Source organism: Elephas maximus, chromosome 1, assembly GCF_024166365.1.
Source record: "Elephas maximus indicus isolate mEleMax1 chromosome 1, mEleMax1 primary haplotype, whole genome shotgun sequence".
Classification (NCBI taxonomy): domain Eukaryota; kingdom Metazoa; phylum Chordata; class Mammalia; order Proboscidea; family Elephantidae; genus Elephas; species Elephas maximus.
Window position 1 is genome coordinate 17,323,542 of NC_064819.1, and position 23,478 is coordinate 17,347,019.

Genomic DNA, 23,478 nt, shown 5'->3' on the forward strand with positions numbered 1-23,478 from the left:
ACTGGTCTGTATCCTTCTCTCTAGAAGGGGAAATCTATGGTTATTCTATCCAGGGCAGGCCTCCTGCTCTCTGTAAGCTGGAATGAATCATGCTGCAGAAGACTGTAAGAGTCACTTCTGCCATCCAGACACCCAGTAGCATGAGAGGGCTGGTGTGGCCGGGAGTGCCCAGGCGGGCCTAAAGCTGCAAGGCCGCCCCCAGTGTTGCCCACCCTGATTGCCTCTGTCTGGCATCCTCCCTCCTGCTTCTTGATAGGGATCCTTCCACTATGGCATGCCACACAAAGTGTTCATTCTGTGCCCATACTCCCTCCCCCTTATTTTCTGTAGGCTTCTGGATTCCTTTGACACAGTTCCAGGCCACCTAACAGAGGATCTTCACCTGTACTCCTTGAATGACCTGGCTGCAACCAGGAAGGGGGAGCTGGGGCCTCGGCTTGCTGAGCTCACCAGGGCAGGGGCCACCCACGTAAATCGATGCATGGTGAGAAGTTCTCATGCAACAGGGCCTCTGCTTAGGGATCTGGAGAGATGGGGTGGACCCAAGGTTCTTGCCATTCAGCTCTAGGAAGTTGAAATGGCCTGTCAACACTGTGAGAGAGACTGAACAGGATTGTTATTTCCTGGGTTGCTACACAGCTAGATTATCCAGGTCTAGAATACTTAAATTAGTAGAGAATTTGGTCCTGGCATTGCTCTTGGGTGGCTCAGGGTTGGACTGCCAGGCCTTCACAAAGGTATTGTCACAACGTGGTAGGAGAAACCCTGGATTAGAATCAGAAGAGGGACTGGGTCTTGGCTTTATCATTTTCAGTCATTAACTAGATATTTAGCCCTCTTTGAGGTAAGCCTCCTTTTTTTTTTTGCCTGTAAAAGGAAGATAATACCAACTGTCCTTTCTTCTCTGTTTTAGAGAATCGATGAATTTATATGAAAGCATTTTGTAAACTAAGTATTCTACAGATGTGAGTTGTTATTGTTCTTCATATACGCGACCTGCCAGGAATTCCTCTTTTAGAACTTCCCACCTTAGAATATGCTGCTTATATTCCCATGGCAGTCCCAGAGTCAGGGCTTAAAACCAGCCATATGTAGAGAATCCTGTTTGGCTGGGGGAACTGGAAAGATTTCACTCTAACCTGACCCAAGGCAGGGCGAAACATCCTTGCCCTTCATATTTTATCTTCACATAATTATGTTAATTGGCTGTGGCTTCTATTTCCAAGGAAAATCATTACCCAGTTTGGAATACTGGCTTTAGGAGGTTCCTCATGGCACCATTCCATCCTCCTTTTCACTGAGAGCCACTCTAGTGGTGAGGGTTTCTTGAACTTGTGCCTCTCTTGTCTCCACCTTAAAAGCTTTGTAACACTGCCTAGCCCTGCCCCTACTTTGGCATTCATGCTTCTAGGCTCAACCCAGGCCTCTTTCCTGCAGGCGGTAGAACCCCTTAGAGCCCACTCAGTTTTTATTTATATTCTTCCCCTCCCCTCCCCTGTGTTTGCCCTCTTGTGCCAGTTCCTGTCCCTCATTTTGGTGCCTCTTTCCTCCCCAGCTCTGCCAAGCCAAGGGCTTCATCTGTGAGTTCTGTCAGAATGAGGATGATATCATCTTTCCTTTTGAGCTCCATAAGTGCCGGACCTGTGAAGGTGAGGGCTGGGGCTAGGAGTGGGCCAAACACGACTGAACCCAAAGCTAATTGATTTCCCTTCATCCCCCCTATTGGGAAGAGTGTGGTTTGATTCACAGCTCCTGGTGTTTCACCACAGAAGCGTGGGGCCGTGGTGGTGAGAACAGGCTGCAGATCATACAAATTGTTTTCTTTTCTCTCTCGCCCTCCTAACCTGGATAGAATGTAAAGCATGTTACCATAAAGCTTGCTTCAAGTCTGGAAGCTGTCCCCGGTGTGAGCGGCTACAGGCCCGGCGGGAGTTGTTGGCCAAGCAGAGCCTGGAATCCTACCTGTCAGACTATGAGGAGGAGCCCACTGAAGCCTTGGCCCTAGAAGCCACCAGCTTGGAGACCACCTGAAGAAAGTACATTAAGCTCTCTACCTAAGGACTAGAGTCATACGTAATGCGGAACTGAGCCACCCTTTTAGGACTTTTCCCGTTTGGGGCTTTTTTTTTTTTAATATTATTTTCTTTTTATGACTTGTCTGACATCCATGTGTAGACATCCTGTCTGGCCTTTGTTAGTTGGTGGGGTCCAGTCTGTTGTGACAGATAATTTCTGGCACCAGGTTTTTCCATCAAAGCTGACACATAGGTCCCTAAATGAAGCTTCTAGTGCCTCCGTCAGAGGAACGGACAGCCAGACCCGATTCTTCTGACACCCCTGGCCTTTTCCACTAGGACCAGATCTAGTTTCAGCTGACCACAAGTGTCATTTCCAGTTTTTTTTTTCCTTTTAATGTTGTAGCTTCTGAGCCAGGCCTGTCTCAACCAACTCACTTCTCCTTTGCTGCTGAAATGGGGATGAAATCTTTTTCTCTCCCAAATCCTGGAATAGGGTCAGACTGTGCCCTGAGGAGAAATAGAGAACAGGACTTTGTCATGGGCATTCTGTCCAGCTTATTTATGTCTTTTTGGGGCCAGCAGAACAGCACCAATACTACCCTGGGACCTTTAGAGACTTCAGTGAGGCAGTCAGGACTGAGGTGCCACAAGCTTTCTTTATCTACCCTGGTGGGCTTGGCACAAAGGACAGAACTGATGCTTCGGCCAGGCCCGCTTGTAGCCTCAACACCAGGCATAAATAAGGCTACAGCTTTGTTGCTTAAAGAACGTTCAACCAGAGGAGCTAGTGGCTCCCTTTTAGGTGTAAGGTTCCTTTTAGTCAGCCTAGCTCTTTCAAGCTCAGGCAATTTCCTGATGCCATCCCAAGCTGAGGACAGAAACCCCATGCACCATCTTATTAGTGAATCCCCTACTGCTCTGTCCTCTGTTAGATGGTCATTGTGGTTCTTAGGAAAAATACGGCCCAACTCCATTCCCTTTCCCCTTCCTGCAGCACAGCTGGGACCCTCCCTGGTGGTGGATCTCTTGCCTTAGTCTCTTTTGTCAAAATTGGGGGAAATGCTTCCTGTTAGTCATGGTGTTATAGAATTTGACCATTTGTGGATGTGAGTGTGAATGTTCCTGCGTTCTTGAGATAACAAGAGCCTTTATGCCAATTATGCACTTAACTCTTTACCTAGCCTTGTGATAACTTGTATATTCAGTCATCCTTTTCATATTACTAATTTTAACCCTCCTTCCCTTTTTAAATGTGTTCCAATGGGGAAGATTTGTCAATGGGACCTTGTATATGTCTGTAGTGGTCGTTATGTTGCTTTAGCTTCTAACTTCTAGGGGAAACACTGGGCAGGGTTGTTGCTCCGAGGGCTGGCAGCTCTGTGAACTAAGGCCCATAGTGTTTTTGTTCTGAGACTAGACTCTTCCTGTGTAGCTGTCTTCTCATAGTTAGTTGCTAGTAGAAAACACGTGGCTTGTGCACTTACCCAGGAAGCTGAACAGAAAGTTGCACATGGTTGGTGGAAGCTGATAAGGACGGAGCTGGAGTTACAAGAAGTATCACAAGGAAGGAGAAGGGGCATCAAGGTAATGGCCAGAGCTGAGGCTCCACCAGGAAGAAGCAATGTGTCAGAGTTGGCCTGTGGTGTGGTTCCTGTCTTAAACTTGGGATCTAAAGGCTACATCAAGCTGGAAGGCCCGGAGACTGTAAAAGCCAAGGCCTTCAGCCCAGCCCAGTCTTCTGAGAGCTTACTGGAAGGTCCCTTGCCCTTCAAGGAGCTGTGGGAATAACCCCACAAAACTCAAGTCTCATTTGAGGGTTAGGCCCCAGATTCAGGCTTATAAAAAATGGTGGGCTGTACATCCAGCTCCTTACTCCAAGTCACTGCACTGGAGGAGAGATGTACTCTGTTGTTGTCCTGCCTCTTTCGTATTAGCACTGGATTGGAGGATGGAAGACGCTGACAGCTTCTGAAGCTGAGCTCAGCAGTCCTGCCAGCTCCTGGTTTTTCGCTTCCTTTTCTCCACCTCCCCAACTCCATCCTTATAGACTGCATATGTGCATTAGTGACCTTGACGCCATGCTGTCATCACTGACCAAATACCCAGTTATTTATTTATTTGAGAGTGGGGGAGAGAGGGCAGAGGATGGGATGTTTTGAAAGCACTTTGCAGCTTATCAGTTTCTGAAAATCCCCTACTGCGTGGGGAGAAGCTTCTAAATGCACTGAAGAGAGTTCCTTCTGAGTGAAACGGGAGGGAAGAAGTGTTCTTTGTAAATAAAGGAAAAGAAGAATGATTTGCTTACATGGTGGAGACAAGATTCAAGACACAGCAGAAGAGTGGGGGGCCAATGTTTTCCACTTAAATGAGGCTGTGATTGACTCTCTCTGCCAAGGCCTTAGCGCTTTTGTTGAATTAACATAAAAGGGACAAGAGTCTAAATAGTGATGTTCTGTGCGCGTGTAACTCGTGTTCCAAACTGTATTTCTACTTGCTGTGGTTCTTACACAGCCTAACAGTTCATTGTCCTCTTTAATAAACTAAGGAAATGAAATCCCGCCTTTCGTTTGCCTGCCTTGACTATCAGGAAATGGTATTGAGCGTCCACTCTAAAGCAGGAATGTCTGTGAAAATGCAGAAGCTTCCTGTGTTGTAATGTCAGGGAAACTGGATTTGAAGAAGCAGGAAAAAAGGTGCCTTGTCCCTGACTTGTTACATGACCTTGAGTGAGTCATTTCATCTCTTTGGACTTTTGTTTCTTCATGTGTAAAATGACGAGATTGGACTATGTGCTACATAGTCCTTTCCAACACATAGGATGTTCCCCCAACCCAACCCCTTAGGGTAGCTATTGCTTAAAGTGAGGTAAACCCGCCTCTTCACAACATCAGTGTTGTCTCAGATGCTTCAGTTCCCACTTCTGCACATCGGCTCTGCCTCTGTCTCATGCTCCTGGCCCACTGGAACCCTAGCTCCACCCTGCAACTTTCTGAACGTTTCCCCTTGGATATCCTTTGTCATCTCCAACCAATATGTTTAAAATCAACATTAATATATTTTCCCCAAGCCTGACCACTAGTCACCTAGGTTTGAAAATTTAGCCATCTTCAGTTCTTTCCTCTCTGAGTCAGGAGTATCTCCTTCTGACCCCCTGCCATCAAGTTCTGTTGAGTTCTTTTCTTTACATGTCTTGTTCCTTTTCCACCACTAGTACCTAAATTCAGGTCCTTACCTCACATGTCGACTCTCTCCAGCCATGCCATTCTCTTCCTATTCACGCATTCATCAAATATTTGAGTACCTATTATATGCCAGTTAGAGTCTTGTGGGGGAGACAGACATGACCCAAAGTCACCAAAATGGATATGTAATTACACGCCTTAATAATAGCTATTTAAATATCACAGGGGTCTCTAATTTAGACTGGAGAGAGCAAGCCAGGCTTCTGAGAATGTACTTTAACCAAGACTCAGAGAATGAGCAGAAATGAGCTAAGTTCAAAGTAGGGATAAAAGGGCTCCAGGCAGGGAATAACACTTGGGAAGGTCGGGAGACAGGAGGATTTTAGAAAGAAAGACTTCAGATTTCACTCTAAGAACGTTGGAAAGCCATTGAAGAGTTATGTTCAGAGGATAACTGATGTGGTCAACATTTAAGTTCAGTGTTCACTTTGTGAGAATGCACAGAGTGAAACGAGTAGAAGCAGTGGGATGCACTTCTAGGGAGATTGCGGCAGTACATAGTGCAGTGAGAAATTATGTTGGTTTGGACTAGGGTATGGCATACCATCATCATTACGGTCACCTCAGTAACCTCTAGAAATAAGACACACGCCACATGCTCTAACTCTGAGATGTTTAAGCAGGGAACAAAGAGGAGGGGGTGCAGGGTATTAGAAAGAGACTGGACTAAATTACAGAATCTAAGAAATATTAACAACTAAGTCTCAGGAAGGGCAAGACCAGGACAGCTCTGGGAATCGCAGCCTCAGGCTTTACAGACCTTCTCTTGAGCCTGCTGCCAGCAAGGCAGTCCACAGAGTATAGTTACGGCTGTGTTGAGGACTTACCCCCGAGTCACGGGGGCTCACCCCAAAGAGAGAGGAACCGGGTAGCCAATCATGCTTATTCAGCATCTTCTTGGCACCAAGTATGTGATAGGTTTCTTATACGCTGTAATGGTAGGAGTAGGTGGGATCTTTATAGCATCCTGGCTAAAGCATCCTCATAAGGTAAGGCCCAGCCCTGCTTCCTTTTCCCTTTGACCTTTTGATTAAGTATATGAGAGGGACCAATATGGTTACCACATCCTGCTGGCTCTTCTGCCCTGCTGGCTCTTCTGCCCTGATCAACTACAGCCCTCTGCTATATCCAATATTCAAGGATCAAACTGCTTGCTTTTAAAGTTTTAGTGATAGCAGCTGCCAGATGGCCCAAGCTTTCCCACTGTGAGCCTGATGTTCTTTGGGATCAAAGATGGATGTGATGAAACAGGGAAGAAAGAGCCCGCCTAGCGCTACTCTCCTAGGTGCAGAGAACACGAGGGTGTACTTGGAATACTTCCCGCTGCCTTGATTCTGTGAACTGCCCCTGGAGGAGGAACAGAGCGCAGAGAAATGTGCTTCTGGCCCTGCAGGTCCACCTAATAGCAGAACCAGCGACATGAGAGTTGTGGGTTACAGTAAACCCTGATAGGTAGGAAGAGTCTGAGGATCTAGGTGGAAGTTTTAGCAGCCAGCCCTCTGAGAGACTACAGCAGACCTGTGCCAGGTGAGATGTAAGTCTGAAACACATCATTGCTCAGATGACCTGTAAACTTCAGGCAACAAGCTCTAGGTAAGTCCTTTCTCTCACAGCCCCAGGACTGTCGCCAGGATTTCTTTTCAACAGTTGACACCTGTAGTTCCCACCTGGCATCATCTTCCCACTGACCCACTGCAACCTCCCAGGTTCTCCCCCAAGCTTCAGCTTCCACACCAAGCACTGCGTGAGCACTAGCAGCAGTTAGGGGAAAGCAAGGAGATAAAGGGACCTTTTCTCTTTGCCTCACTCTCTTATACCCCATCTTTTTTTTTTTCTACTTGGAATCTGAAGGAAAGAAATCCAACCAAGATGTCAACAGTGATGTCTCTACACAAAGGACTAAAGGAAGACCTCTCTTGGAATCTAAAGGAAAGAAATTCAACCTAGATGCCAATAGTGGTCTCTCTACAGAAATGGCAAAAGGACGACTTCTTTATTTCAAAGAAGAAAGAAAACCACTTAACCACTGGAAATCCTGTAACCACAGGTCTAACTAAAAGTTCTCACAAGGTGAAAAGCAGAAGTGTGGTTTTCAGAGGAAAAAGATAATGAAAAAACTTTCTTCTCTAATTTTTTTAATTTACTATTTAAATTTAATTTTCTAATACATTCACATGCTTAAAATTCACAAAAAGATACATTCCTGAATCCCATCTGCCCAGTTTCTATCTGACCCCCAAAGGTAGCCTCTTACTACTTCTCTGGTTATCCTTCTTCCAGTTTCTTTATGCAATACAAATAAGAATATCTACATAGCCTTCACCTTCTTTAAAAACATACTATATACATGTTTCTGTGCCTTGCTTTTTTTTCTTTTAAAACAATATATCTTAGAGAACTTTCTGTATCAATATATAAAGAAGCTCATTTTTTATTGCTGAACATTTTCCGTTGTATGAATAGACCATAATTTATTTAACTGGTCTTTTCCTGATGGACATTTAAGTTGTTTCCAGTCTTCTGTTGATTACAAGCAATGCTGCAACTCAAACACCTTGTTCATAGGTAATTTCATGTAAAAACAAACAAAAAAAAACCAAACCCATTGCCATCGAGTCGATTCTGACTCGTAGCGACCCTATAGGACAGAGTAGAACTGCCCCACAGAGTTTCCAAGGACCACCTGGCAGACTTGAACTGCCGACCCTTTGGTTAGCAGCCATAGCACTTAACCACTACGCCACCAGGGTTTCCTAATTTCATGTAGGCACAAGTAATTCTCCAAAGTCGAATAGCTGGCACAAAAGGTGTGTGCATTTGTAATTTTGATAAATATTGCCATATTGCCCTCCATGGTGGAGAAAAGTAGACTGGAGCAGTGGTGAGGAGGGGATCACACTCCCCTGCCTAAAACTCACCGATAGTTCTCTCCCCTCTGAGATAGGATTTGGTATCTTCCCTGGCTCATAAAGGACCTTCAGTATATGGCCACGCTTTAGCTTCCTAGCCTCATCTCCTGCCATTCCTTGAACCTGTTAGCAGTTTTCCAAATACACCTTGATCTTTGTTCCTTTAAGAGCTAACTCAGCTAATCCTCAGCTTTCCCTGGCTCCATTCTACTCAACCCATCCTCTGTGAGCCTGGGCACACTGTCCCAACGTCCTGTTAGCACATTTCTCACACTGTCTTGTTATTATTTTCCCTAATAGAACAACAAACAAACAAGTGAATGGATGGAATGAATGAGTGAGCTGCCAGGTGGCCATTTGAATGTAAGGAACTGCCTGTTCTACATGGAGGCAGGTGGATAAATAAAATGACCTTTGGAGGGTCCTTCCACACAAACGTTGTCTCTGCTGCAGCAATGGTCTTGACTTATCCACTGTCAAACACCTGTCCTTTTTAATCATCTTAAACTCAGCAGCCCTTCCTCTGCAAATACCCCAGACATACCTTCAAACACCCAGCACAAGACCTTCCAAATTAAGCCAGAAGGACCCATGCTGGGGTCTAGGCAGAAAGGTCCTGACAGGAGAATGAAGAAAACCAAAGGCACAAGGGAAAAATTAGTCCAAAGGACTAATGAACCACAATTACCACAGCCTCCACCAGACTGAGGCCAGTACAACTAGATGGTGCGTGGCTACCACCACCAACTGCTCTGACAAGGATCACAATAGACGGTCCTGGACAGAACTGGAGTAAAATGTAGAACAAATTTCTAACTCACAAAAAAGACTGGACTTACTGGTCTGACAGAACCTGGAGAAACCCCAAGAGTATGGCCCCTGGACTCCCTTATAGCTCAGTAGTGAAGTCACTCCTAAGGGTCACTCTTCAGCCAAAGATTAGACAGGCCTGTAAAACAAAACGAGATTAAATGGCCACACCAGCCCAGGGGCAAGGACGAGAAGGCAGGAGGGGACAGGAAAGCTGGTAATGGGGAACCAAAGGTCAAGAAGGGAAGAATGCTGACAAGTCGTGGGGTTGGTAACCAATGTCACAAAATAATATGTGTGTTAATTGTTTAATGAGAAACTAGTTTGTTCTGTGAACATTCATCTAAAGTGCAATTAAAAACAAAAAAAAGAAGGCCATGACAGGGTTCTTCCTAGCTGCCTTCCTTTCACACGTGGCCACTGGAGACCTGCACTTGGGTAATTTGTTCTGTTTTTCCGTTACGTAAATCTTTGCAGTAACTGACCTACACCTTGTCACACTGGCTAAGTGGTACTGAGTGCTCAGTACTCGTCCAAGCGAAAGAGCCTGAGTAGTTACCTCTCCCAAGTTTGGGATGAATATGAAGCAGACTGACCCTGGCAGTCTCTAGTCTGATGGTATAATCTGTCTTCTAAGTGGTCCCTGGTCTTTTTTCCTCAGATCAGGCATCCACAGAGGCCTCTAATAGACACTCTTCGTGGGTTCAGTCTGTGGGTTCAACTTTGATTACCTTTCCATACAAATAGACATGACTCTTCCTGGAGAAGGAGGAGAGAACCACTTGGCAAACATTTTATTTATTTATTTATTTATTTTGTGCTTTAAATGAAAGTTTACAGATCAAGTCAGTCTCTCATACAAAAACTTATATACACCTTGCTATGTATTCCTAGCTGCTCTGCCCCTGATAAGACAGCACATTCCTCCTCTCCACCCTGTATTTCTATGTCCATTCAACCAGCTCTTGTCCCTGTCTTCCTTCTCATCTCCCCGCCAGACAGGAGCTGCCCACATAGTCTCATGTGTCTACTTGAGCCAAGAAGTTCACTCCTCACCAGTATCATAACATTCTTGATAAGTTTTTCCCTCCCTGCCTCTCAATGGGAACGAGAGAGATCAGAAGTCCATTGTGGGACAAGGGACAGAACTATCCTGACCTAACCTCTGATGACCTCCCCTCTGAGCACTGTCATTTCTTTTCTCGCCACCAAATCTCTGCAGTGGTTACTTTCCCAAATCTCTGCAGTGACGAACACGTCCTGCTCATCTCCCTTCTCCTGCTTCAGTGACTCTCTGCGACTGTCTTTTTGTTTCATTCTGTTCAGTAATCATCATCATAGAAGATACATTCCAAACGTCCTTCACTCACGTTATTAAACTGTCAGCGTTTTCCTTGCCAAGGACTAAGCCAGGAGATATGATAATATGAGTATGCCCTAAAACCACCCCAGATACTTAAAAATCTTCTTATTTACAATCGAAGCTGAGAGGAGAATGGCAAAGCCATGTGAGAGACCTGAAGCTGATAAACTGTCCAAATTTGTTCAGTTTGTACCAGTAATGTACCAACCAGAGATAAGGAAAACAGCTTTATAGTACAGAATTTTTGCTTTGTTCTAAGGCCCTTTGTTTATTGTTACAAAATAGGTGAGTTTGACAGGACGCCAAAACTTGATTCCCGGCAAGTTCTCAAACCTCTCTTCCTGTCATTTGACTTAGACCTGCGATGGTCATAGGCCAAGAGTGAGAAGACTGTTCTACAGGAAAAAAGGACCATGGGATCTCACTGCCAGCCCAGCATTCATCCACTTATTCACTCACTCATCTCAAATAAACGTCTGTTAAACACCTACTATGTTTCTGTGTTCCATACAGCATGCCTGAGCTGAGAATATGAAGCGGCATAGGACACTGTTTCAAAAGCTGTTTCCTGCAGCATAATTTGAGAGTAAAAAGCTATTAACAGAAAATATCCAAAACTAGATGTAACCATTAAATGTTGGCTAGGAAGACCACGATACAAAAAGCCAAACCTGTTGCCATCAAGTGGATTCTGACTTACAATGACCTTAATAGAACAGAGTAGAATCGCTTCATAGGATTTCCAAGTATCCGCTAGTGGATTTGAACTGCTGAACTTTTGGTTAGCAGCTGAGCTCTTAACCACTGCACCACCAGGGCTCCAAAGACCATGATAAAACCCACAGCCGTCGAGTCAATTACGACTCATAGAGACCCTATAGGGCAGAGTAGAACTGCCCCATAGGGTTTCCAAGGAGGACCTGGTGGATTCCAAATGCTGACCTTTAGGTTAACAGCCATAGCTCTTAACCACTATGCCACCAGGGTTTTCCAAGACCGTGATAGTAACTTGGAAAAAAATCTGTGACAGTGTTAAGTGGTAAAAAGTATATGTCAAATGTACATGAATCCATAATGATATAAATAAAGAATTGCATAAATAAGTGAGAGAGAAGAGACGAGTCTTCCTCACAGGAGAATTCCCCATAATTTATATAAAATTTCCCCCCTCCGTGAGGAGCTTAATACTCTAGCCCCTGAGGGTGGACTGCAATTAGTGACTTGGTTTCAAAGAATAGAACATGGAAAGAGAAAAATAGCCACTTTTTAGTGAAGAAACCTAACCAACACTACCTTAGCCAAGTGATCAAAGTTAACATCACCAGTGGTGTCATGTGGATATCAGATACCTACTGTTATGAAGTGAAGAGAAGCACACATTACCTCTGGGGTATTCTTGCCAAAGACCCATGCCCCCAGTCTAATCACGAGAAAAACCTCAGACAAACCCAGACTGAAGGGCATTCAACAAAATATCAGTACTCCTCAAGACTCTCAAGGACAGAGTGAGAAAAAATGTAGAACAAAATTAAAATTCACAAAAAAAGACCATACTTACTGGTCTGACAGAGACTGGGGGAACCCCTGAGACTGTGGCCTCCGGACACCCTACTAACTCAGGCCTGAAGCCACTCCCAAAGTCCACCTTTTGGCCAAAGATTAGGCAGGCCTATAAAACAAACAATAACATATGAGAAAAACATGCGTCTTGGTTCAATGACATATACGAGACCAAATGGGCAATACCTGCCCAAAAGCAAAGCCGAAAAGGCAGGAAGGGACAGGAAAACTGGACGAATGGACACAGGGAAATGGGTGGAAAGGGGGAGAGTGCTGTCACATTGTGGGAGTTGCAACCAATGTCACAAAACAATTTGTGTATAAATTTTTGAATGAGAAGCTAATTTGCTCTCTAAACTTTCACCTAAAGCACAAAAAACAAAACTCTCAAAGACATGAAAAATGATGAAAGTCTGAGAAGCTGTCAGAAAGCAGAGTAGACTAAGGAAGCATAATGACTAAATGCAATGTGGTATCCTGGATTGGATCCTGGACCAGAAAGTGGTCATTAATGGGAAAACTGGTAAGATCCAAATAAAGTCTGGAGTTTAGTTAAAAGTAATGTGCCTATGTTTCTCAGTTTTCAGAAACGAACCGTGGAATGTAAGATGGTAACTTTAGGGAAAACTGAAATTATATGCTATATTTGCAACCTTTCTGTAAATTTCAAATTATTCCCAAATAAGAAGTTTATGTATTAATAAAAGCATGTGTACACCATGACTACAATTATGGAAAAATATGCCTGGAAAGAAACAACCCTAAAAAAAAAAAAAAAAGAATAATTGGTTTTGTTGTAGCGATGGGATTATGGAATAATTTTTTTTTCTCATCTGTTTACTGAAATACCTCCAAAGTCGTCATTATTTTATAAGTTAAAGAATTAGTTTTTTGTTTGGTTTAAGGAAAAAAAAAGAACCTTGCTCTTGAAACGCAGTGGTATGTACAAAAGTATATAGGTATTGAAGGGCAGTAAAGACAGCTGTTGCTTTAAAATACCCTGAAACATTCTTCTGCATGAGGAAGGCTGACCCAAGTTGACCCAGACAGCATTCAGTGATCCTCCCTTTGCCATCTCCCCAGCCTCACACCCAGTTGCTCTGAGAACTGGTACCTCTGTTCAGCCCCTTTGCCCTGAAGACAACAGGGAGCGGATACCTTGGAATTTCTACAAACCCTCTTCATGTCCAGCCTTAGGAAACTTAGTTTTCATCCCTGAGAGTTTGTAGGGCTCCCATCATTACCTTAGTTCTAGGGCAAATTTGGCTTCTGGGGTAGGTTCAAACTAATCAGGTCTCTGGGAAGGCTGGGTCTGGGGGAGGGAGCTGAGACAGGGCTGGTGGCACTCAGGAAAAGCCCTCTAGACCTCCAATGAAGGGTCGGGACGATAACCATCTGAGCAGTTTTTCAGAGGCAATTCTTTGGCCTCCTGGACTCCAGCTATTCCAAAAAGTGTGAATGGCACGATTTGACTCTCTGTATGGAGCTCCCATCAGGAATACCTGTGAGCAGAAACCACTCCTTCATTAGCCCTTACTTGTCCTTGTTATACCCTCCTGGGACTCAGGTAGAAATAAAGTCATGCAAGTAAAGGCAAAGAGTTTACCAGCCAAACATTTATACAGTCAAGCTTCTTTACACAATGTGCTCAGTCAACTCAAGAGTGCCAGAGAAAAGACAGAAAGGGCAAGCCTTCTTTTTAGCCCTTGGGTAACATCTATCTCCATAAAAATTTTAGTAGAAGCAAAAAGTTTTTAACTCCTAAGCAAGGGGTGGGCACAAGGCTCAAGCTGGATTATCCAAACTTTCTCCCTGGACTATGAATCTTGAACAAATAGGGTAACGACAAGAAAAAAAAAAAAAAAAAAGCTGGCACTTACTCATTCCAGCATGGTGGTGACACTGTCCTTCTAGTCTCTTGGACCCTGAAGCTGCTGGTTTCCTATCCTGCCCTGAGTCCAGTTCTTTAGCCTTTCCTTCAAACCTGTGGCTACCATATATCTTTTTAGTACTTTCCTTTTCCTACTTAAATTAACCAGAGCAGTTTTCTGTTGCTGGCAAACAAAGAACCCTAGTACATTCAGTGAAAGGGTAAAAGAGAAGGCAATCATTGGGATAATTCACAAAGTATACGATCAAATATTGACTTTACTTGTCTGACTTAAACCTATCCAAGCCGCTGATGTGTGTTTGTTTCATCTACCAGGTGTATAACAGAGTGCTTCGATTCAGTTTCTGCCCTTTAGGAATTTACAAGTTAATTATAAGACAGATCCACACAAACGAAGTCATTAAATCTGGAGTGTTTACTATGTGCTGGGTGCTATTCTAGGTTCTTTACATATATTATTCATTTAGTCTTCCCAGCAATGCTATGAAGTTGATACTGTTATAGTCTCCAATTTATAGACAAAGAAACTAAGGCACAGAGTTTAATAGCCCAAAGTGACACAGCATTGGCAGTGACACACTTGGTAAGCAACGGATCCTGGGTCCAAACACGGGCAGTCTGACTCCCAACACCCTACTGTATGTTATGCCAGAATGAATGATACAGACAGAGTTCTGGAAGGAATAGAAGGAAGAGATCAGTGTGCCCAGAGTGATCTGGGTGGGCCTCAAGGGCTTCCCTGGTTCTAGAGCTGATTCCCAGAGACTGGGTAGAATTTAGATCAGATTAGGAAGGGCATCTCAGGCCAGAGTGAAGGGACAGAATAGCTGGAGCAAAAGCACAGAGCTGGAATTGGAAGCAATGTGTTTAGAGAACTATGAAACATCTGTTCCTGAAAACCCATTGCCGTGGCGTTGATTTTGACTCATAGAGGACTTATAGGACAGAGTAGAACTGCTCCATAGGGTTTCTAAGGAGCGGCTGGTGGATTTGAACAGCCGACCTTTTGGTTAGCTGCTGTAGCTCTTAACCACTGTGCCACCAGGGCTCCATGAAACACATGGAAGGTGTTGGAGGAAGAGTTGGATAGTTGGGAGAGAGAAGATGATGGAGGACCTTGGATGGCAAGTCATTGACTAAGATTTCACCCTGCAATGAGGGCCTCTGCAGCTTTCACAGGGGATAATGGATGGGGAAATTTTTATTATATAAAATTTTGAACATACTCAAAGACATTGAGAGTAGTATACTGAACCCCATGTACCCACTTCATCTCCAGTAGTTATAAAATCACAGCTGATTTTGTTTCATCTATATCCCCACCCACTACCCTAACAAGACTATTTTGAAGAAAGTCTTAGACTTATTATTTAATCTGTACATATTTCAGTATATATCTCTAAAAGGTAAGGAATTAAAAAAAAAACCCACAATATCATTATCATGCCTAAAAAATTTAATATTAATTCTTTAATGGCAGCTAATGTCTACTTAATCTTCAAATTTTCCCAATTCTCTTCCCTCTTTAGAGTTTGTATGTTGTTGCTATTTGCTTTGAGTCAATTCTGACAGTTTGTATAAAAATCCTAACGACATCCATACATTGTGATTTGTTGATACGTCTCTCTCCACCTCTTTTTCCCCTACGATTTATTTTTAAAGAAATCAAGGGGTATAAGTATACAGATGAACATAGTTATTTCAGTACTTCTTATTTACTTATACCCTGGCCTTGTTCCAAATAGGATTTAAGGTGGTTTGTAATTTTAATATACTCTGGGGGGAGAAGAACTGAGATAGGCAGCTTCTGCTCCCGGAGCCCAGCAGAGCAGCTCTTAGCGCCACCCAGGGTTCAGTGAAGACTTCTCTGAGGAGCTGAATCTCACAGGCTTAGAAGTTAAATAAAATAAAGAGAGAAAAAGGGGGTTCCGGCCAAGGTCTGACCTCCTAAGACAATGAAAGCAGGGATTAAGAAATAAGACAAGAAACGAAAACTAGGAGGTAAAATCAACAGAATTTGGTTATTACCCAGGGGAAGGTGGGCCAGGAGGAGAAGTCGAGGGTATTATGGCTGGCTGAAGAATTGAGGGAAATAGAAACAAAGGTGGAGAGAAAAGGAATAAGAACAGGAAAGGGGAGGTGGAGCAAAGTGAGAGAGGGTTTCAAGAACAAGAGGAAGAAAAGAAATAGTTCATTGTTGCTTCCTCAGACACTTTTTAGAGATTTTGAATAACAACACGGAAGCCACTTGGGTCTCATTCCACCATTCATCTCCACCTATAATTATAATTTTTTTTTCAGTTGCCATCGAGTTGGTTCTGCCTCACAGTGGCCCAATGTGTTTCAGAGGAGAACTGTGCTCCGTAGAGTTTCCAGTGGCTGATTTTTTGGAAGTAGATCACCAGGTCTCTCTTCCCAGGCACCTCAGAGTAGACTTGAACCTCCAACCTTTCGGTTAGCAGCAGAACGCCTTAGCCATTTGGACCACCAAGGGATTCCTTACTTCTGTATGCTGGCTGCTGTGTGCCGTCCAGTCATTCCCACTCACAGCGACCCGACAGGACAGAGTAATTGCCCCTTAGGGTTTACTAGGCTGAAATCTTTTTTTTTAATTGTGCTTTTTTTTTTTTTAGATGAAGGTTAACAGAGGAAACTGGTTTCTCATGAAACAACACACATATTGTTTCGTGACATTGGTTGCCAACCCCACGGCGTGTCAATACTCTCCCCTTCTTGACTTTGGGTTCCCCATTACCAGCTTTCCTGTCCTCTCCTGCCTTCTCGTCCTTGCCCCTGGACTGGTGTGTCCGCTTAGTCTCATTTTTTTTTTTTTTTTTTAATTTTCTTTTTCCGTTTAATCTCATTTTGTAGCTGAGTTAATCTTTGGCTGAAGGGTGACCCTTAGGAGTGACTTCAGTACTGAGTTAAAAGGGTGTCTGGGGGGCTATACTCTTGGGGTTTCTCCTGTCTCTGTCAGACCAATAAGTCCAGTCTTTTTTTGGGAGTTAGAATTTTGTTCTACATTTTTCTCCAGCTCTGTCCTGGACCCTCTACTGTGATTCCTGTCAGAACAGCTGGTGGTGGTAGCTGGGCATCATCTAGTTGTGCTGGACTCAGTCTGGTGGAGGTTGTGGTAGTTGTGGTCCATTAGTCCTTTGGACAAATCTTTCCTTTGTGTCTTTGGTTTTCTTCATTCTCCCCTACTCCAGAAGGGGTGGGGTCATCTTAGATGGCCACTGACAAACTCCCAAGACCCCAGACGCTACTCGCCAAAGTAGGATGTAGAACATTTTCTTTATAAACTATGTTATGCCAATTGAGCCAAATACAGTGAGGTTGCTAGATGGCCACCTCATCCCTGGACCTTACGTTCCATTAAAGATGGGAAGAAGGGGAAAGGGGAGCGCCAGCAAGCCCTCTGCTCCTGCCTGTCCCTTTTATAAGGAAGCAAAACTCCAGAAGTTCTCCAGTATAATTCCACTGCCAGAACTATGTCATTGGCCACCATGTAAAAGGAGGCTGGGAAGTGAATTTAATTTTTCCACTCACGTGGAAAGGGAGCCCTGGTGATGCAGTGGTTGACAGCTCTGCTGTTAACCAAAAGGTTGGCAGTTCGAATCCACCAGCCGCATCTTGGAAACCCTGTGGGGCAGTTCTACTCTGTCCTATAGGATCGCTACGAATTGGAATCTACTTGATGGCAACAGATTTTGGTATAGCAAAAGGTGACAGGGTGGGGTTATGTCTGCCTCAGCCACTCGCTGTCTCTTTTAAAATAGACCTTTGTCACATGCAGGGGTTGCACGGAAGCTTGGGTGGGCCACGGGCTTAACCTGTCCCAGATAGTGGTTAGGCATTGCCCAGATCACCTACTTTTCAAATTTTCCTATATGAGACATTCTAGACATAACCCAACCCAGTGCCGTTGAGTCAATTCCGACTCATAGCAACCCTATAGGACAGAGTAGAACTGCCCCATACAGTTTCCAAGACCTCATTTTCTCCCTAAACTTCTACCCCTCGACTCTCTCCTCTTCTGTCAGCATTCCAGCTGCTCTGTGATGTAAACAACTTAAGTCAACTTAGAAGGTGAATCAAGCTGCCCAGCTCATCTTCCTGGCTGATGGGAGTCTCTCAGGGGGTGTCTCCGAGTGCTGCCACTGCATTTTGGTTGAAAGAACACTGGAGTGGAAGCCAGGAGACCAGGGTCTTTTCTCAATTCTACAACATCCAAGCTGTACGAACCTTGGTGCTACTTGTCTTCCCTAGGCCTCAGTGTACTTATCTATAAACAAGGAGGGTCAGACTAGATGACCCCAGCCACTCTGGTTTCTCTGGCTGCACCTCCCACAGGCCTGGAGTCCCCAGGAGATTTGAAAATGTGTTTCACTTGCATTACCCCTGCTTGGATGAGTTGCCCCAAGTGGCTGGGGCGCCTGTGCCACTGCCTTGGTGTCACACCCCTGCCCTCTGCCAGTGACTGTCCAGGTATCAGTTGGCTCCTCCTGAGGGTTGCAGATGCCAGGTGAACTTGCTGGGACAAATAGGTAATGAAATCCTGGTCCCTGAGACACTTCCCTCTCTGCTCAGTGCCTGAAGCCATGTGGCTGGTCTTCCCCTTTCTGCTGTGCCTGAGCCCTGCAGCCCCAAACTGGGAGACAGGTGAGGACCAGGCTAGCATCTGTGCTAGAGGTCAAAGACCTCTAAGGGCTGGGGCTCATTAATTCATTAGCTAAATCATTCATTTATTCAGACATTTACTAAGCACCTGCTATCTGCTTACTGTGGCTTCTCTCTGTATCAACCTTCGTATTTATAAGACATAGTTACCCTTGGGTAAAACCTACCCAGGGGGTCTCGGAAGAAAGGCCTGGTGATCTGCTTCCGAAAGGTCACAGCCTTGAAAACCCTGTGGAGCAGTTCTAGTCAGCATGCACAGGGTCACCATGAGTGGGAACGAACTCCAGGGCAGCTAACAACAAACAACAATTAGCTTGGGAGCACTATTTTGGTTGGAGAGGTGTAACATCCCAGAAGGTTCCCATGTGTAGGGTCAGCACAGGCTCTGGAATGTGAGCTACTGGGGGGAGAGGAGACAAAGTGAATGAGGCATGTCCAGGTCACTGGGCAACTGCCAGGCACCAATTTGTTGGGCTTGCTAAGACATCCCTGGAAATGCAATAGGATGGATAAAGTTGTATCTACCAGAACTTCTCTAGGGAGAGAACTGTGTGTCAGTAGTAGGAATACTTCTTGTGGGTTTGGGAGCTTCAAGGGGCATGTCTAAGTCACAACAGATATGTTATTAAATTGCTTTGTAAAAAGGACTCCTGATTAAGGGAAGGTCTTCAGTTTTGCTGAATGGGGTTTGCAAGTTCAAGGCTGCAGTAGGACCCCTGAGGACCATAGGGGAGAGGAGGATACTGCTCAGGGGTTCTCCTTCCTCAGTCTCCCCAACAGCGCTCACCCTCTTCCCTATAAAATTGTCAAACATATTTAAAGAGTGCTGCCCCGAAGAGTGCCAAACTGCTTACCTTGGGTTCATCACCCAGCCCTGCTTGGGCCTGTCTGGTCCCACAGCTTGGCACTTGTATGTCTCTTGGTATGAAGCTAACTAGATGGTTATAAAGGAGTCTCTTGAGACATCCCCTCCACCAGGAAGCCTTCTGTCCTTCACCGAACCCCATAACACTCGCTTCTTACCTCCAGCACAGCATTTATCACATACGGTAATAATATTCTGGAAACTGGGTGGTGTAGAGGTGAAGTGCTATGGCTGCTAACCAAAAAGTCAGCAGTTCAAATCCACCAGGCACTCCTTGGAAACTATGGGGCAGTTCTACCCTGTCCTATAGGGTTGCTATGAGTCAGGATCAACTCGATGGCAACAAAGTTTGGTTTTTTGGTTTGGGATAATGTTCTAGTCAGCATGCACAGGGTCACCATGAGTGGGAAAGATACTTGTAGTCTTTCCCACAAGACTGTGAGCTCCTGAGGGTGTTTTTCAATTAATTAATTAATTTTTATTATTGTACTTTAGATAAAGGTTTATGGAACAAACTAGCTTCTTATTAAACAATTAGTACACGTATTGTTTTGTGACATTGATTACCAACCCCATGACATGTCAGCACTCTCCCCGTCTCGACCTTGGGTTCCCTATTACCAGTTTCTTGTCCCTTCCTGCCTTCTAGTCCTTGCCCCTGGGCTGGCGTGCCCCTTTAGTCTCACTTTGTTTTATGAGCCTGTCTAATCTTTGGCTGAAGGGTAAACCTCAGGGGTGACTTCATTCCTGAGCTAAAAGGGTGCATGGGGGCCATGCTCTCTGGGTTTTTTGTAAGTCTGGTCTTTTTTTGTGAGTTAGAATTTTGTTCTACGTTTTTCTCCAGCTCTGCCTGGAACCCTTTATTGTGATCCCTGTCAAGAGCAGTCAGTGGTGGTAGCTGGACACCATCTACTTGTGCTGGCCTCAGTCTGGCGGAGGCTGTGGTAGTTGTGGTCCATTAATCCTTTGGACCAATCTTTCCCTTGGGTCTTTGGTTTTCTTCATTCTCCCTTGCTTCAGATGGGGCAAGACCAGTGGAGTATCTTAGATGGCCGCTCACAAGTTTTAAGACCCCAGACGCTACTCACCAAAGTAGAATGTAGAACATTTTCTTTATAAACTGTGTTATGCGAATTGAGCTAGATGTTCCCTGAGACCATGGTCCCTGACGGTGTTTTTATTTGTGAGGAGTGGGGTGAAATGTACCACCATGATCCACCATGGTACCTAGCTCAGAGAATCACTCAATAGAACAAAATGAATGAATATGGGTGAGTGAATGGTGCTTGGTCATCATGGGGGTGAACTTCCTTTCCCTTCTTGTGGTCTCTTCCCTGACGGTACGAGTCAGAGCTGTTAAGAACTTTAGCTGTCTCCTGGCCCATGGACTCTGTAGAAGCTCTGTGAGCTCAAGTTCAATTCAGATCTTTTTAATTAAATTAGATAACAAATTATTTGGCACCAGCAATACAGAGATACACTTCCTGTCTTCAAGGAGCTAAAAAGTAAGACAGACGTTCATCTATTGAGAGAATGCTGTAATCATAACAGAGACAGGGATAAATGCTATATTGCCAAACCTGCTGCTGTCGAGTTGATTCCGACTCATGGCAACCATATAGGACAGAGTAGAGTTATCCCATAGAGTTTCTGAGGCTGGGAATCTTTACGGAAGCAGACAGCCACATCTTTCTCCTGTAGACTGGCTGGTGGATTAGAAGCGCTTATCTTTTGATTAGCAGCCAAGCGCTTAACCACTATGCCACCAAAAAAAAACAAAACAAAGCCAAACCCAATGCCGTTGAGTCAATTCTGACTCATAGCGATCCACCAGGGCTCCCTAAATGCTATATTAGAAGTTAAAAATAACAGATTTTAAGAGTAAGAGGAAAACATAATCTCAGCTGGAAGAATTTAGGAAGGCCTCTCAGAATAGATTGAATCTACTTTTAAAATTTTTTATTATGGAAATTTTCAAACATACACAAAAGTAGAGAGAATAGTATAATGAACACAATGTACCTATTGGCCAATTTCAAAATTATCAACATTTTGCCCAAGTTTTTATCTCCCATATTTTAAAAACATAACCATAATACTTTATCAGAGCTAAAATACATAACAATAATTACTTTCTATCATATAAAGGCTATCTGTGCTCAAATTTCTCCAGTTGTCAAAAGTGCCTTTTTACAGCTGGCTTATTCAAATCAGAATCCAAAAACAAGGTTCACACATTACCTTTAACTGATTTATTTCTTAAGTCCTTTAAATTTACATTCGCCCCTTCTCCCTTTTTCCCATGTCATTTATTTGTTGAAGAGACAACATCATTGGTTCTGTCACATATCCTGTATTCTGGATTAGGCTGATTGAATTCTCGTGGGGTCCTTTCACATGTCCCTCTGTCTCTTGTACTTCAGACATCTGGTAGTTAAGGTCCCGATGAGAATCAGCTCGTTCCTTTTGGCAAGAATATTCCATAGGTAGGGCTGTGTATTTCTATTGCATCTCAAAGAAGGTCCATGGTGTCTCGTTGTGCTTTTACTGGTGTTATCGACCAGATTTATCCATCATAAGTCCATTCTAATAGCTCCCCATCAATCTTCCTCTAATGGTTTTTGCCTCCACTAATGATCATTGCTTAGATCCTTTTTTTTCCATTAGAGCTGCAAAAAATAGCTTTCTAATCCTATCAGTCCTCTTGCCTTTTGTCTCCGGAGTTTTGCTATAAAGAAGATCGTCCCTCGTCAACTATTTGGACAAATGTTTGGCTATTTATCATTTTCAGAATAATGAGTTAGGGCCTTTGCAGCCCTGGAAGGTTGAGTTTAAAAGTGGCCTTTAAGTAAAAGAATGTTTTCTTCTACTGGATGTGGGGGAAACAGCTTGGGCAAAGGATCAGAGGTTCGTCTATAAAATGAGGGGGTTGTCTACATTAGTAGAACTTTTCTGGCCACAATCCACATTAATAAAAACAATTTACACTGTGACCCAGTACATAATACATGTATGTAAAGATAAACAAAACCAAAAAAATACCTGCTCCTACTGTATACAATGTGGGTATTTTCTATTCTTATTCTATTTTATTCTATCCTATCCCATCCCATCCCATCAGTCTTAGTCATTTAGTGCTGCTATAACAGAAATACCACAAGTGGATGGCTTTAACAAAGAGAAATTTATTTTCTCACAGTCTAGTAGGCTAGAAGCCCAAATTCAGGGCATCAGCTCCAGGGGAAGGCCTTCTCTCTCTGTCAGCTCTGAAGAAAGGTCCTTGTCATCAATCTTCCCCTGGACTTGAAGCTTCTCCGCACAGGAACCCCGGGTCCAAAGGACATGTTCTGCTCCCAGGGCTGCTTTCTTGGTGGTATGAGGTCCGCCTTTCTCTCTGCTCACTTCTCTCTTTCATATCTCAAAAGAGATTGGCTTAAGACACTATCTAATCTTGTGGATCTCATCAATATAACTAATTCATCTCATTAACATCATGGTGATGGGATTTACAACACAGGGAAATCACATCAGATGACAAAATGGTAAACAATCATATAATACTGGGTATCATGACCTAGCTAAGTTGACAGATGTTTTTGAGAGTCACAATTCAACCCATGACACCATCCCATCCCACCCCATCTCACCCCATCCCATCCGATCCCATTCCATTCCATCCCATCCTACTAGAATAAATGCAGGCCATGACCACTGCATTAATCTCTGACTCAGAAATGAGCTACAACCCTAGTTTGAATGGTCTCTGTGGCTCCTTTCCAGCTCCTGCCCTCTCTGATTGATCCCTGGTCTTGGTGATAACCTGACTTTGGACCAAGCACTTGGGAAGAGAACGGAAACTGGATTGCCCCAACTTAACAGCAGCTAACAACAACAACTTGAGCTGAACATGTGGCAGCGGCAGCCAACCTTAGACGTCACTGCCCCAGCTCATCCCACCCCACCCTCAGCTTGAGAGGTCTGGCCTCCCAGATCACTGCTCTGCTTTGCCAGACATCTGCTGGCCCCTGTTTCCATAACAGACTGGGAGAGCCACACCCTGCCCCACATCTTCTCAGTGCTCTGCTCCTTGTTGATCTTGTCAACCTTGGAAAACCCTCAAGTTTATTCCTAAACAAAGCC

At 44.2% G+C, this 23,478-nt stretch overlaps 1 protein-coding gene across 3 annotated transcripts in view; it reads left to right on the plus strand.

Annotated features, from left to right (window-relative positions):
* Positions 1–7,063, plus strand: part of RUBCN (rubicon autophagy regulator) — a 62,082-nt gene extending 55,019 nt beyond the window's left edge. The window contains exons 19-21 of one of the 3 annotated variants that reach the window (XM_049879219.1): positions 331–484; positions 1,556–1,649; positions 1,853–7,063. In XM_049879219.1, coding sequence (XP_049735176.1) covers positions 331–484; positions 1,556–1,649; positions 1,853–2,031 — 427 coding nt within the window. In that variant the 3' untranslated portion in view covers positions 2,032–7,063. Of the gene's footprint in view, positions 1–330; positions 485–913; positions 1,650–1,852 lie in introns of those variants that run through there. The other 2 variants (XM_049879201.1, XM_049879210.1) reach the window with 2 other exon arrangements.
* Positions 7,064–23,478: the final 16,415 nt, after the last annotated feature.